At 43.4% G+C, this 15676-nt stretch overlaps 1 protein-coding gene across 1 annotated transcript; it reads left to right on the top strand.

Annotated features, from left to right (window-relative positions):
• The first annotated feature begins 199 nt into the window (after positions 1–199).
• CMPK1 (cytidine/uridine monophosphate kinase 1) lies at positions 200–14284 on the top strand. The gene is made up of 6 exons (XM_075424538.1): positions 200–472; positions 8655–8801; positions 9682–9834; positions 11247–11323; positions 11405–11501; positions 11991–14284. Exons 1-6 carry the CDS (start codon positions 398–400, stop codon positions 12030–12032), a joined length of 591 nt encoding a protein of 196 aa, XP_075280653.1. The 5' UTR covers positions 200–397; the 3' UTR covers positions 12033–14284.
• Positions 14285–15676: the final 1392 nt, after the last annotated feature.

Below are 15676 nucleotides of genomic sequence, written 5' to 3'. Positions count from 1 at the left end.
TGCCGTCCCGGGCACGGACCGCGGCGGCTGACGTCGGTTTCGGCATCGACCGGCACAACCCTCCCGCCGGCCCGGTCCTGCCGGAGCCCCGGGTGTGACCCACCCCCTTCCCCCCCCCCCCACGCGCACAGGATGGGAGCGCCGCGTGGCTGCCGGGCCCCGCGCGCACGTGCCCGCCCCGCCCCTCCCGCTCGGCGCGCGCCGCCGGGAACCCGGAAGCACTTTCCCTCGGCGGGGGACAGCTCAGCAGCGGCTCCGCGGCGGCGGCTCCGCCTCAGCCCCGGTCTCCAGTCCTGGCCTTGGTGCCCGCCGCTCTCCGTCCGCCCCGCGGCCTCTCCCCGGCCGTCGCCCCGCCGCCGCTGTCCTGCTGCTGCTCCGCCGCCGCCTCCTTCTCCTCATGAAGCCCGTCGTCGTCTTCGTCCTCGGCGGGCCCGGGGCGGGCAAGGGGACGCAGTGCGCTCGCATCGTGGAGGTGAGGGCGGCGGCGGCGCGGGGCGGGGGGGGGCGGCGGGACTCCGTGTCCCGGCATGCTGCGGGGCTCCGGCTGCGGGGGGCTCTGCGGGCGCGGCCGCGGGGCACGCTGGGAGTTGTAGTGTTTCCCCCCCCATGGGGTCCGCGCCGTGGGGCGGGGGGAGCGCGGGCCCCGCACCGCCCGTGGGGTCTGGCCCCTTGCCCAGCCGCGATCCCCCCCGCGCCCCTCGGAGGCGAGAGAATAAACAGAGCTGGCTCCGCGCCTCCCCGTTAGCCGGTGGAGCGGCGGGGGCAGCCCCCGCGCCGGCCTACCCGGGGGTCCGGCCCTCTCCCTTCTCCCGCTTTGTCTTCCCTCAGCCCGCCCCCCCGGGTCCCGCCGCGCTAGGACGCGGGCGGCTCGGTGCGGGGCTGCCGCCGTGTGCCCCGGGTTGCGGGGGCGAGGCGGGTTGCGGTGGTTGGCAGCAGCCGGCCCTCCCTCGGACCAAGGTCCGCGCCGTCTGCGGGGCGGCGGCCGGACCCGGTGCCCTCTCTGCGGGCTGTGGAAGTGAAGTCCTGCTCTGCAGCGGGGTGCGACAGAGGTCGGGGGATGTCCTGACCCCCCAGAGGTTTAACCTTGTTCTCGCTTTTCGACGAGCCCTAGAGCTGGCAGTGCAGGTCGAGCGGCGTTCTTCACGTTTGCAGTTTTCCAAACGCCTTTTTACAGCCCTTTGAGGTAGAACAAGTAACCAAGAAAGCGCAGTGAATGCTACATGGTCTAGTACCGTCCTCTTAAAAACAAAAAAACCCCAGGGACCCATGGTATTCAGATGGATAATTACAGAAGTTGGCAAGGCTGAACGCTTCCATACATATGTATGCTGGATTTGAAACAGCTTTCTTTTTTTTTTTTTTTTTTCCTGAGCAGTTGTATATATTTGTCACATTGAAAGCCATGCAGGATCAAAGTTTATCTGTAGCCACGTGGAAACAAATGGCTGAGAACTGTAGCAATGCCTGTGTTCCTGAAACTATTCATGGAGAAAAGCTGCTGCAGCTCCTGGCACAGGCGTGTTTGGCGTGTTGTCTGTCCTGGTGATGCCCTGGCAGTGCTGTTACAGTTTATCCACGCTGCCATTATATCCCAGACCTTGGTGCTCTATAACAAAGTTATATGAATTTGGTCCAGACTGAAAAATGCCGTTAAGACTTGAGTTCTGAAGGATTTTAACCTCAAATTACAGACTCTCATTCAGACCGGCTTATTCATTAAATTAAATTGTGGGATGAAAGGTTCATAGTGCTCATAAAGCCTTTTTGGTAAGGTCAAGTTCTGCCCCTGGCACATAGCAAACAAATGAGCTTAAACTGTAGGGGAATCTTGTAGGCTGTCATTAAGGGCTTTCACCAAACCATTAATGTAGCCTCAGGGCTGCAGTACCTTGTGTGGCTGCTGGCCTGGGTTTAGAAGTATAAATGCCTTTGGCTTGATAGGCTGATATAATTGGATAAAGACCACTTTATTAGGAGGCGTTCAAATGAGTCATTGCTACTCAAATTGTATTTGCAGCTAAAAATGGAAGGAGAAAGTTGACTTTGCTTGTACTGTATTTATTTTATTCTCTAAGCCTGGGAAAGGAAGTCCAAATACCAATAAATGTAAGTTTGCTTTAATGTTTCTAATCCTGTTAATTGAAGTCAGCGGGCTGCTGACTGCGAGGGATGGCTTTCTTGCTCTCTTGGACAACTTTACAGGAGCTGCTGGCTGAACTTTGAGGGAGAGAGGGTCCGAGGCAGTTGAAGGGAGAGTTGGACTGATGGGAGCATGCTGGAAAACTTTAAAAAAAGGGGACAGGAGCAGGGAAGTGTGGCTGAAATGCAGCAGAAGTACTGGAGAGCAGCACCTTTTTTTCAGCACCCGTCCTTGGCCTGGCCCCTGGCAGCCCCCAGAGAGCCCTACTGCAGGCGGTCGAATAGCCTGCGTGCAGTCCGTGCTGCCTTTGGATTGAAGGTGTATTTTTGTTCGGATTTTAAACCCCACTGGCAGTTGCCACAGAGAAGAGGGGCTGCAGCCGAGTAATAATAAACCTCATTCATTCTTGTTGTAAATTGACTGAATAATATTAGTTTACATTTGGAATGAATCTGACCCAGTATCTTGCTGTGAATCTGGAGTTCGTGCTGAACAAAAAGTCAGTATGAACTATAAATATTCCTCAGTTGCTATTCATACTAGAGATTTGGGACAGAGCACGTGTGGAAGAAGTCTCGCTTTGATGAGGTGAGATCTTGTATGATTTTAGCATTAAATGATTTTATTAACAAACCAAGGGTAGCTGTGTTTTGTAGAGTAAAGGGTGTATTACATACTACCTGGGAATGATTTCTCAGAGAAGCGTTGTCATTGTTTTGCTGAATGTGCTTTACATTCCCTGAAAAGGGAGATGGCTATCACATGTTGTAGGTGAAATACGTATTTGTTAAGCACTAGCCTAAGTCATAACTGCTCAGCATGTGTGTGCTGGAGTCCCTCATTCTGGAGAATGTTGGACTGAAATGGAGAAATTATTTGAGAGAAGAAGATGCAATAACAAGCGGAAAAGTGTGTTGACACAGCGTACGAAAGGGAACAGCAGGTAAGCGATTAGGGTTCTTTATCTTCGCAGATAAGGTTGGAGGAGACAGCCGAGCCAGGCTGGTTTTCTCTGATATGGAGGGAAGACTCCTGTGCGCTCCACAGACCCATAGAACTGTCACTGAAATGCAAATGCAGCGGAACCACTGCACTGGACCAGTTCCTCCCATTTAAGAAGGGATGAAGCAGAATTCCCTCTTAAATTCTTACACTCTCCCATCCAGCTCTGCAGCTTAACTCCTGAAACCTTCCACAGCTCGGTTAGGTGGAGCTTGCCATCATCCCAGACTGTTGCATGGGTGTCGCGTGAGGCAGAATCTTTGAGCAGGTAGTTGAATGGAGTCATCTGAATCCAGGTCCTTGCTGTAACTTTCATGCTTGCCACAGTGTTTCTATCTTCTGTGACAGACATTATGTGTGTGGGACAAAATGGATGTGTTTTATTGCTGACTTCTGAACTTTGCCTATAAAATGGTTATGGTAAAGGCAAGGAAAAAAAATGCATTCTTCAAATCTGCACAGAATATGCTTTCATGTACTTAAATTTTAAATTCTTACAACCTTTGCCTGAAATGCAAAGCTCTTTCATTGGGGAAGAAGAATAACAATGAAATAATTTGTCTTTATTCCAAGCAAGATTTGATTTGTGTATTTTTTGTTTGTTTGTTTTGGCTACGTGATTCTGTAGGAATTTGGGCTATGCAAGATATCCCTCCCTGTGTACCCAAAATACAATTCATCTCCACTACAGGCCTATCCTGTATGTTCGTGGTTAAATCTAAAATTAATCCCACAGGGTGGGATGCTGAGTATTCTCCTTTGAGAGTGTAAGTTAATATCCAAATGGAAAAAGCTGTTAAGTTGCTTTGGGATATATGACAAGGAGATTTCCTAGGGTGAAGAAAACAATGTGAAGAACAACTCATTGTATCAGAAACACTCCTGAAAGTAGCAGTGGACTTAGGTTTTGCTGTCATATGTTAATTGTCTGCTGGAAGTCTGCTGAGAGACAGCCTTAACTTCCTTGAAATAGAAACCTTTAAGTTGTTTGCTTTAAACTCAACTTCTGAAATCGCTTTCAAGAGTGCCAAGTAGCCCGCTTAGCCTTAAGTTCTCAGTTGTTTTTTGGAATATCATTTTATGTTTCTGAACTGTCAAGCTTTTTTAAAACATGGGGAGTGATCATATAAATCCACACTCCGCCTGCCCCCGCCCAAAGATTTACCCTAAATGCTTCCATTTTGCAGGACACAGGCTTTCTCACTGGGTATTGAATTTTGGACTTTCCCAAGCATACTGGGTGCCTTTTATGGAGCTGAGTGTTGCTGAAGTGCTGGGCCACTCGGTTTGCCCCCACTTCCCTGGGGGCACTGTCAGTGGGATCTCCTTTGTGCATTTTGTTTTGTTACTGTGGTTTTTTGTTTGTCTTCGTGTCCCCTCCTGGCAAGAACATATTTCAAACTAAGAAAATGTCTTCAATTTTTTTTTTATTGGACTAAGCAGACAGAAGGTCTATTACTGCATTATAGTTTATACCCAGAGGTTTTAATTTCATGTGCTGATTGCTAATAGGATGGACTAAAGCTTTTTAGATTAAAAATAAGAATATGAACGCTGAAAGCTTTACACGGTTCTATTTTAACTTTTAACTAGTTCTTGAATGGTGTGCCTGAGAACATGTAGCAAGTTTTGGTTATTTATGAAGGTTACCCAAGATATGACAGGTCAGAACTAGGGCAATAAAAGTTTATATTTTATGTGTTTAGCCCTTTGACTTTCATTTTCAGAGTAACAATGATAAGCCGAGATAGGAGTCAAGGTCAAAGTAGTAACTTGTGTTTTTCTTGCTTTTTCTTGGCTTCTGCTCACTTAAGGAAGTTTCAAGCTGTGTGTGTAGTGGAGAGATGTGTTGCTGGACCACACAGGGCTGAATCAGGAATAAACTTTGTCCCCCTCCAAAGCCGGCTGTGCAAGGAGGCCCAGCAGCAGCTGCTGCACGCTGCTGGTGCTTGCTTACTGCCTGGAGAAGGTTGCTAGGGCAGACTCCACCTTATTCAAGTGTGGCACAGATATGACTCATGTATTTTCAGTTGTATTCGTCTATTTATTGTATGTACTGGCAGCAAAGCATCTGCTGTCTGAGGAGTGGAACTTGCGAATCATGGCTGATGGAAGAAAGCTGGAAGTGGCTGTTGGCCAGGGGGGAGAAGGGGGTCCGGGGGAGGCTGCAGGCTCGGGCTGTAATTTGGAGATGTGGAGCATACAGTCTGCCTGTACCAGTTTGTCCTGCTGAATGGGGACTGGTTTAGCAGGCCACTGCGTCACAAACCAGTGAGCAGTGATGTGCTCTGCTCTGTACAGTACTGCTGACTGCTCTTCTGAGTAACGCCTCTGTGGTGGGATTGCTGGAAACGTGAGCTTGCCTGTCCACAGCACTGGTTTTTGGTTTTGGTGTTTAGGGATTGTTTTTTTTAATGCAGAGGCAGATGATGTCTGCAGTGGGGCTGAAGATAGCCGATTTTTATCTTTTTCATTCACAATTAATTTTTGTGAGAGGTTAGGATTATGGTTCTCCAAATATAAAAATAGTTTTAAAAATAATGAGAACTTGTATAATAGCAATTTACTGATTCAATCTTTTTTTCTTTTTAAGGAACAGCATGCCAGTCTGCTAGCATAACAGAAAATATCTTTGAAACAAGTGTTAGGATAGGTAATTCTGTATTTTTGTCTTTTGTCTCTGTAATCTAAAAATCTGTCCTGGATTTTAGGTGCTTGGCATCCGAGTATTTGGAAAATTGTTTTAACTTAGTTTCTATTTCAAGTCCTCTTTTCAGTCTGACGTTACGAATTTAGCATATATGCATCCTTCAAGAATGGGAGAAACTGCTTTCTCATTGTTTGGCAGCCACAGTCCTGCTGCCTTGCTGATTTTGGAGGAGAAGAATTAGACAGTAGCTGCAACAAAGTCACATTGTGGGGATTGCATCAAGATGTATTTGGCGCTGCTGGAAAGTCGTGCTGGCACGATGCAAGCTTCAGCACGATGCTGTTTCGCCCCGGTTTTCGTGCCGTTACCTCAGTCTCTTTTGCGAGCTCTTGGGGATGTGACCGTTCTCCCCAATTCGGGACGCTTGCTGAGGGTTAACCTTGCCGAAGATGAAAGAAAACTTTGTGCCCTGTACGATTTAATGAAGACTGGCAAGAGTAGCGTGAGCAGCGCACCCCTGGAGCCTGCTGTGTCCGGAGCAGCAGCCAAGCCTTTCTCCGTGCTTGTTTGTGTTGTTTAAACGGACGTGCTGTCTTTGGCTCTCAACTCCGTACAGTTAACAAATAGATGTTTTGCCCCTGAAGGAGAGGTTTGTTTTTCTTATTGCCTGGTTAATCCATTCTAAAGGTTACTCTAGAATACAATTTACTATTATCTAAAACAAGTCTACTTATGCAACAGCACTTTAAAACATTCTATCTTTTACTTTCCCGTTCAGCTGTTAAAAAAAACAAAACAAAACCAACTGTTTTAGTTTGCTGTTGCAAAAGACAGAGCATTCCAAAAATTGTCTGACTCAATTTCAGTTTCGTGCATGAAAAGGGAAATGCCAAGGAGAATTAAATGGTTTGGTAATCCTCTAAAACTGAAGGGATTATATTTTCCTCCTGTTTTTGGCTTTGTAGAAATTTGATGTTAAAAATATAAACAATTCTTTAGCCAGAAGAACTACATTTTAATTTAAGGTTCAGCAGAGTAAGGTTTCTTGCCTATAAGGAAAGATTTGCTGTGGTTTATGGCTTCTGTAGTTCATAGTTAATATTTAGATTTGCAATTAAATAGGCATATCCAAATGCAGCGCACATTAAAGTGGGAGTACAGTGAGCTTGTAGGGGATGTCAGTGGAGCTTTTGCTTCACAGTTATTTAGAGCAAAATCTTTTTTCCTTTTTTCACCAGCTGCATAGAGTTTTGGAGATTTAGGTAATTATATCTCCTCTTAAATTACGACTGTGTCAGAACTAACTTTCCATGCTTTTGTGAGTGAAATTGGAAAGCAACTGAAATGTTTTTAAAGTCACTTAGTGGATTGTGTAGTACTTCTGTTGCACTTAGTCCGGCAGCCAAGTTTTTAAATCCCAAGTTTACAGCCTTAGAAAGTGTGTAGTCACATTATCATGCTGTTTGGACATCTTTTTTGAAATTTGCTATGGATGTTGCTGCAGCCAAGCTGATAACCCTTGGGGTTTTTTTGCTGTTGCTTTTGTTGTGTGTAAAAGCTTTGGGATGAGTATATACAGGTGTACTTTATTTTGGATGTATAGCTAGCTCAGGTAATTGCCGAGGAGATGTCTTCATTGCCTGTTTTTATGGACTATATTTGGTCAAGGAGCATAGTACACTTGGTTATTTTTTTGGTGGTGTTAAATGAGCTGAGAAAATGATTAGTTTGTGCTCTGAAATTCCCTTTACAATATTGCGTTTGTCTTTGAGAGTGTATTTGTATGTTTGCACTAGGTATCTATGATGGTAAATGACTGAGAAATTCAAGCGTAATAAATACTTTTGCTTAGTGTTTTGCGTTAGCAACTTTTTTTAGGTGTAGTTCCAGGTGAAAGAAGAGTAATGGTGTTTGCTCTTTTCCTGCACACAGGTACCAAACTGATAGGTTGGACCTGAGCTCTCTGCTCTCTTTCTGTTTACTGTACGTGACGTGACACAGGGTGGCACCAGCATAGCTGTTTACCTTTCTGCCACATCATCGTCACGAGAAGGCAGTAGCCTTCCCACGGGCTGCCCTCCCAGTTCGCCACCTTCGTCCCGGGGAAGGAGGTGGCCGGGGCAGGCATGCAGGGCTGGGTCCGGAGGAGAGCATGTGGGGGCCTGCTTGTGTAGCTGCCGTGTTAGGTGCGGAGTGAGAAGCGATTTGACAGAGGCACAGGAGGAAGTTGGTGCCAGAACCACCATGGGAACATCAGGATTTCTGGCTCGTGCTGTGCTTGAAATGTTCCTTCAGCTGCAAAGGACCTGGAATCACCTCATGTGGTTTAGTGAAAGCAGGTAATTAGATAAAATTACAAACCTGTTGCACAAACATAGCAAGGGAAGGCACTGTCTCAACTTTTCTACTTCATAAATCAAGACTTGACCCAGCAACTGATAACCATTTACAGTTTTGAAGTAGTTGAGCTCTTGGGATGGGGTATGGCTTATATCGGTTCTGGTGATTGTTAAACGTCTCGTTGCAAGTGTAACATTTCAGGAAGAACTTTGGGGATGTTGAGACAGTCTTGTTTCGCACATGATGACATAACCTTTGAAAACAGGGCACGGATGCCTGGCCAAAGGCCTGCTGAGCCTTTTACCCAAGAATCTCTCTACTGCTGTGCTTTCTGTGCATACCGAGTGTGCTGTATCGTCAGATTACACGCTGACGGAGTAGATCTGTCACTAGCAAGATGCTATTGCCTGTATTTTTCTGTTGTAATGCAAAGATAAATGTGGTTGACACTGTTGACTGGTGTTAACTTTGCTTGTGTACTAACTCAAGGGAGTCTATGCCTGTTTGTTTTGCACATTTCAGAAATACGGCTACACGCACCTTTCTGCTGGTGACCTCCTTCGAGATGAACGAAAAAGGCCAGGCTCGCAGTATGGAGAACTCATTGAGAACTACATTAAGGAAGGGGAAATTGTACCGGTTGAAATAACAATCAGCTTGCTGAAGAGGGTAAGGAAAGGGCTGTTTCCTTGCTGGTTCACTCTTGCAGACCAGGCACCAAAGCAGTGGCCGTATTCTGGAAGAACTGCCTTTCCTGCGGCGTGAGCAGTGTGAAATACTAGACACGCTGTAGGTGCACATTGTGTACTGGGCTTCTCTTAGCAATTACTCATGTTTCTTTCGGGCTGGTTGGAGGACAGTAGGTGATGGCCCCTGCCTGAGGATCTGTGAGAAATTATTTTTATTTTGTTTTTTTAGCAGCTCCAGGGAAATCAGTGAAATTGTATTTGTTACTTCCCTTGACTAGCTTCTGGACCTCTTGGTCAGCTCAGTCATATTTGACTGAAAGGTAGAGGCCATAAAGGTCCTAAGTTTCTGTTATTTTTGTCAAGATAGATAGCCAGGTGAAGAAAAGCCCCTGCCAATGTTCCTGTGGAAGGAAGAGCTCCAGCCTTTATGCTTGTTAGATGTCCAGGAAAAAAAAAGAGTATCCCTTTTAGGACAGAAAAGTCTTCTGTTGCTCATGGCACTAAATTTATCTAGAGTTTTTCTGTTAGAATTAACTCTAGATCAGGGGTGTTTTGGCATCTTATTGTGTAACAGCACTTTCCAGTATCTTGTGGAAAATTGACTTGAAAGCTGGGATTGTGTGTTACGAGATTTTTGAGCTTGGTGAAACAGCCTTCTTTCAAACTGGATTCATTGCATTGGTGCATCAGTGAATCAGCTGGCATGCACTGAATGTGAAACAAAAATACATTTTGTAGATCTGCAATAATCCTAAAATAAATGCTTTTCAGCTTACCATGTCAAAACGTGGCGGGTAATTTAGTAAGTAGATAAACAGTTGTATGTGCAGGAGATCATGAATTGAATTCTCTTTTATCAGGCTATGGATCAAACAATGGCTGCCAATTCCCAGAAGAACAAGTTCTTGATTGATGGGTTTCCCAGGAATGAAGATAATCTTCAAGGCTGGAAGAAGACTATGGATGGAAAGGCGGATGTTTCTTTTGTTCTCTTTTTTGATTGTGACAATGAGGTAATGAAGTGTGTAATTCTGTAACTTCCTTTCTTGCTGTATTGAGAGAATCATTCAAGAGGAGCAATAAAACTCTGTGAGGTAGTGAATGGACTAGTGTAAGAGCAGCAGGAAAACTTGGTCTGTGAGTTCCAAGGATTTTTTGGCAGCTTGCTTTTGCAGATAAAAAACTGTATGCTTTTGAAATAGCAGGCAGCTAATTGCACTTGGTATAATCATGTGCGAATAAATTATGTTGAAGAAGTACTTCAAGCAGTTGCATTCTTCAGGAAAATTTATAAAAACTTGGAATACATTATACAAAATTACTCATTTAATTTTCAGAAAACGTTACTCTGTTTACTCTTAGTAACCGTTGTTTAGTCCAAAATGAGCTTGACAGCAATGTCTGCTTTAGAATCAAAGTGCTGGCAGCAGCAGTCTTTATTTTCATAGTTCTGAGCTGTGCTGTAGGATGATCAGTAATCAACGTTTTATTCAGCAAGTCAGTAGACTACAAGGGCATTTTGACAGTGATACATTAGATTCATTTAACAAGTGCCATGATAGGCTGTCTTTTTAATATGTCAGTGCCCTTGAGGCGTAAAAACTGAAATGAGAATCCCAGCACCTTAAGCTGACTTTCTTCCTTGTACCCTTTTCCCCAATTTCCTGAGAAATTGTATTACCTTTTTAACTTAATTGCGTATTTTTTTTTAATCTCAAGGAACAAGTTAGGGGTTATTTTTTTCTATTTAAAAACTTAAATAAGACTAAATGATATTTTTTTTTCACTTAGTGGGGGTCTTAATTTTGGGGTTCTAATTTTTTTACTAGATCTAAAAATAGACAACAAAGCCTACATGATCTTCTGGGGTTTTTTTGCTATGCATGTAATTTGTAGGGAGAAATAATTTTTAACCATTTTCCTCTTGCATGAGCAGGACAAATGTATTAGTGAGATGTATATGTGTCAGTGTTGCTTGCTTAACTTTGTGTTTCAAAACTTAGTTCATTGGGCAGCTTTGAACTATTTAGTTCTTCAGTGTTTACTGTTTTGGTTTTGAAGTCTTCATTATAGCAATGTCAAGTAAGAACTGTTTGACTTACAATAACTTGGTAAGTAGCCTTACAAAATTCTTGGGCCAACATACAGTGACTTTCTTTCCGTGCAGGGATTTATTAGTAGTCTAATTTGACAGGCTGCTTTTCAGAAAGTCTGAACACATCCTTGAAAATGAGGTAAGTTTATTCTTTAGATGTCTCAAGTTGGAGACCCAGGTGAACCACAGAGCTTGATGTTACTTTTACTTCCACTGACCCCAATCCCATTTTGAGAGCCCTCGTTTTAATAAACTGATGAAGTGTAAAGCTGTCATCCTTTTTCTCTGGAAGAATCTAACTTTCCATCATATTTTTGATGTTTTTTGTAGATATGTATCGGTCGCTGTCTTGAAAGAGGCAAGAGCAGTGGCAGGAGCGATGATAATCGTGAGAGTCTGGAAAAGAGGTACTATCTCTAAAACTTCTCAGTTCCCTTCTGTTTGTATCTTACTATGTAATGTTTTTTTTCCCCTGCGCTTTCTCCTAGAATTCATACATATCTGCAGTCTACTAAGCCAATCATAGACTTGTATGAGAGAATGGGAAAAGTCAGAAAAGTGGATGCCTCTAAATCTGTTGATGAAGTAAGTATATAAGCCAAGGAAACATGGGGGTGACAGTGGCAGGGTACGTATTTTTGGCATTCTTCAGAGAAGTGTGTAGGTGCTAGGTAAGGGTGTGTAGGCTAGGGTGCTAATTAAGCACCAAAGTGTATTACTGAGGGAGGTTGTGGAACTCTCGTTTTGACGCTTGAAGAACTGATTTAAGATGTGAATATCTAAGAAATCAGTTAGATCTGCTTGAACATGAGCTGGACTAAACACATTTTCAGTGTTACTGTGTTTAACAGTGTCTTGTGCTTCTCGCTTAATCAGATTTTGCTTTTCTGAAGTAGTATTGCTCTTCTGTCTCAGTTTCCCAGAATTGATGCCAATTTCACTATTAAAGGATTATTGTGAATGTTCTAAGAAAAACCTATATGTTTTTTAAAATACGGTCAATTAGTGTGTGTGCTGCTTTAACTTTAAGTAACTGTTTGACTAACACTTCAATAAATTCTTTTCTCTTCTTAGGTGTTTGAAAAAGTTGTACAAATTTTTGACAAAGAAGGCTAATTCCCAGCTGGAAAGTTCATTTAAACTTGTGCTTGAATCTTGCTTGAATAGCTGCTACTGCAGTCCACTCTTTGTAGTTGTTTTAAAAGATTTTTTTTTAATTGTTTTTCACATATCTAATGATGATCGGAGAAGCAGTTATAATTACAAATGGATCTGTTTTTTAAATAGGAAATAATTTCTTGTGGTATACGAATTTCAGGGTTCTCCATTAGTACAAATTCAGTTACTCACATGGCAAAACCACGGTTAAAACATCTCTCTGAAGAGACTACTTATTCTGTCAGAGTTCTGTGCTTATCATGGGCAGCCCTTCTTGTTCCTTATTGCCATAGACTTTTTTTTTTGTTTGTTTTTTAAGGATCAACTAAACAGCAGCACTAAGCAATGAGGTACTCGTGTGCCCTTGTTTGTTTTGCGGATGCTTGGACCAAATTTAGCAAATATTTTTTGAGTGTAATTTCTTCACAAAGTTCCCTGTTATCCCCAAACTTGAATTCTGTAAGTCAAGCTACAGTTAGTATGAGAATCTGTTTTAGCAGTTCTCATAAAACTATTTAATATACTGTTCAGCAACAGACATACAAAGTACTTTATGAAAAGTGGTGCTTTCTTATGACTCTGGATGTAAACTGTCTTGTGAGTTCCTGAGTACCTGAGTGACATGGCCCTGGGCTTTACCTCGTCTTCATTTGCAAAAGGTTAAGAATATAATTTCAAAGTCAGGTCAGTATTTCCATACTCATTTATTTTAGAGCGATAGTTATATTCTTAATTACAGCATGGTCTTCACAAGATGGCAAAACTCTTAAATGGTGTACAATAAGCAAAATCTTCTAACAGTTCTGTCTTTTGTAATAAGTAGAAGGGATTTTCTGTGTTATTATTATTGAAATACTGTGTTACTGAATGCTTTAAGGTTTGTTACCTGGGGAAATATTTTTATGGTTAAACTAATGAATTTGTTTCCCTAAAATTGTACAATTTTAATAGCTGTTTGTCTGAAAGATTGTAAATTATTGCACTTTTGTTATGATGTGGTCAGCTGAGGGGAAGATACCTGCAGTAAAATGTTCCATTCCCTTAAACAAGTCGGGTCCTGCTTCATCACGTTCTCTTGAATCAGCTAGGTACAGTCAGCAGCAATAGTTGGGATAAGTAGGTAACTAGATGAAACAAACCGGTTTAAACGTTTGCACAGATGTGGTGTAATTCTGCCTTTTGTTTCAAGTAACCTTTTCTCTGCCCTGTATAGTACGCACAGGTCTGTGGGGGCCCAACCATGCATTCCTTGCATGCCCTAAGCTTTCACTGAAGAAGGCTTGAAGACGAGTGGTTTAACTAATTTTAGCAATAGAGTGGTTCTTCCAACATTAACTGACACTGTAACGGGTTTGTGGTATCCAAATAATAGGTGTTGCAAATCAGAGAATTGCAATTTGGAAATCTTGAGTTTCAGCTTTCCTTTACTGACGACTTTATTTTGGGAAAGCTTTAGATTAAGCCTAGCTTCTAATTCGAATCAGACGTGTTGGTCCTCATCCTGCAGTCCACGCTGTGCAGGCAGATTTGTATTTGCATAAACTCTCATCTCGCAGAGGTTCTGGAGGCTGCTGTACTGGGGAAGAGGTGGGTACAGAAACAAGGGTAAACTACGGTATCTTCTCCAGTATGGTAGGAGTCCAAGCAGTGGACTGAGCACAAATAGCTGTTTACTACTGCAGAATATATGGACCATGACCGCTTTGGTGAGCGTGGGAGGCAAATGCTTTTGCTTTTTGAATATGCCCTTAAAAAAAAAAAATCATGGAATTTAATTCTTATTGTATAAGTATGCTGACATAGGATAGGATCCAGCGAAACTGCGTGTTTCGATATGAAGGTTAGAATCAGGGTTTTTCCAAAAAGACTTCTGACAGGATTCTTTAACCTAATTAGAGAGATTTAACTATCTTTTGTTTCAAAGTTAGTGCTTTTTACAAGTTCTGTTCAGAATAGAGTATGTTTTCTCTCATCATATACTTTTCTGTGTATTTAAGTGCTGAAACAAATTAAAAAACCTTTTGGAGCAAGTTTTTAGAAAAAAAACCCAATGTTTTGGCAATATTGAATTTGGAGTGGATTGTAATGTGTCTGTGCAAAGACTAGGGGTTTTTCTTGTCATTTTATTTATTGAAGATGCCATTAAATGTGTTACCAATTCTTTCAAGTTGGACTTAAGATTGAAATAAAGATTAAAGGCAATATGCCCATGTCTTGTGTCTGTTTAGCAGCAAAACTGTACAAAGAATTTGAGAAGTTCAATAAACTCTGTTCTGTGGCTTAATAAGAGTGTTAGGCGTAGTTACCTATCACGAGGGATATTTTTCATATATATCTATATAGACTGTGTGTTTATTAGTGTTATGTATCTTGCAAGCTTGCATACGCACAGGTATGTACATAAAAGTTCAGTTTACATCATCAGAACTGAAGTCCTGAAGACCCTGTTGGGCACTGGCTAAGACCAGGCAAGTGCCTGTGGAATTGGTACCTCTGCTTGATGATGCGGGTTTGTCAAATTACTCTGTTCCTACGGGTGTGCAGCGATAATTTGTTTGGCACATGTGTGAAAGAAAGGGGACTTGGCAAGTGGACTCGGAAACAGAAACCTATTGCACAGCTGCAGTTGGAGACACTTTTTTTTTTCCATGATTTCTCATGCTTCCTTGCTCAATTACCAGCTGATTTCTTGGATGCCATTCTGCCACTTTGCAGCACGTGTCTACGTGCTGTACTGAGGACTGTGTTCTTAAAGGAGATGGGCACAGCGTAACGTTCTTTAAAACAGAAACTGAGAGGTTGCCAGGCTTATTTTAGAACAAGCTTCACCCTTTGCATGAAGGTTTGTCACAAAATGGGTTGTTTATTCACGTGTAGGTTTGTAGGAGACATCATGTTAGTTTGAAACCTTCCTCTGGAAAGATGGGCAGAGCTGGCCTGCAAAGGGATGAGAAAAGCAGGGTCTTTTCCGGCGGTGTGGATATCTTTCTGCTGGTAAAACTATGTAGACCAAATGTCTTTTTTAAACTGTTCTGCTGAAACCCCATCCTGAGACTGTAGAGGCTCCTTGGGGACTTCCCACTCCCCACGTGGGAGACTTGAACTGAAGATTCCTGCCCGAAAAGTGCCAGGTTTTTGGAGTGGGGGCAGGCGGAGGAGACACGCTTGTGGAGAAGACCATAAACACGCAGCTGAGGATCCGCTTCAGTGTGAGATATTCCCCACTAGCAACATTTGTCCTTAAGAAGAAGAGATGGTTCACGAGGGAGTTCTGAGGTCTTGTGCAAAACGCTGTGTCTTGCAACAGCGGGGACGTCTGTGTGCCGTTGCCCAGCCTGAACTGGGGAGAATGGGAGAGTTAAGTGGGGGGAAAAAATCCTCAGTTCAGACTGGAGCTGCCAGCTGCCATTACCGGTTGGCAGTTCCAAGCTGCCAGCACTTAGGGCAGTTGCAGCTTAAGGGATTACTGTTCTGCTCGGGTGGAAGTTCAGTACCAGCTCGGTCCCTGCTGTGGCACGGGTGTCTCTGGAAGCTGCGGTCGGTGGCTGCGGGGCTGGCTGTGTGGGGGACAACCGCTCGCCCCTTCGGCAGGGCTTGGAGCC

The sequence above is a fragment of the Opisthocomus hoazin genome, chromosome 6, assembly GCF_030867145.1.
Source record: "Opisthocomus hoazin isolate bOpiHoa1 chromosome 6, bOpiHoa1.hap1, whole genome shotgun sequence".
Taxonomy (NCBI): Eukaryota; Metazoa; Chordata; class Aves; order Opisthocomiformes; family Opisthocomidae; genus Opisthocomus; species Opisthocomus hoazin.
The sequence above is the reverse complement of the archived record's forward strand: the minus strand, read 5'-3'. Positions and strand labels throughout refer to the sequence as shown.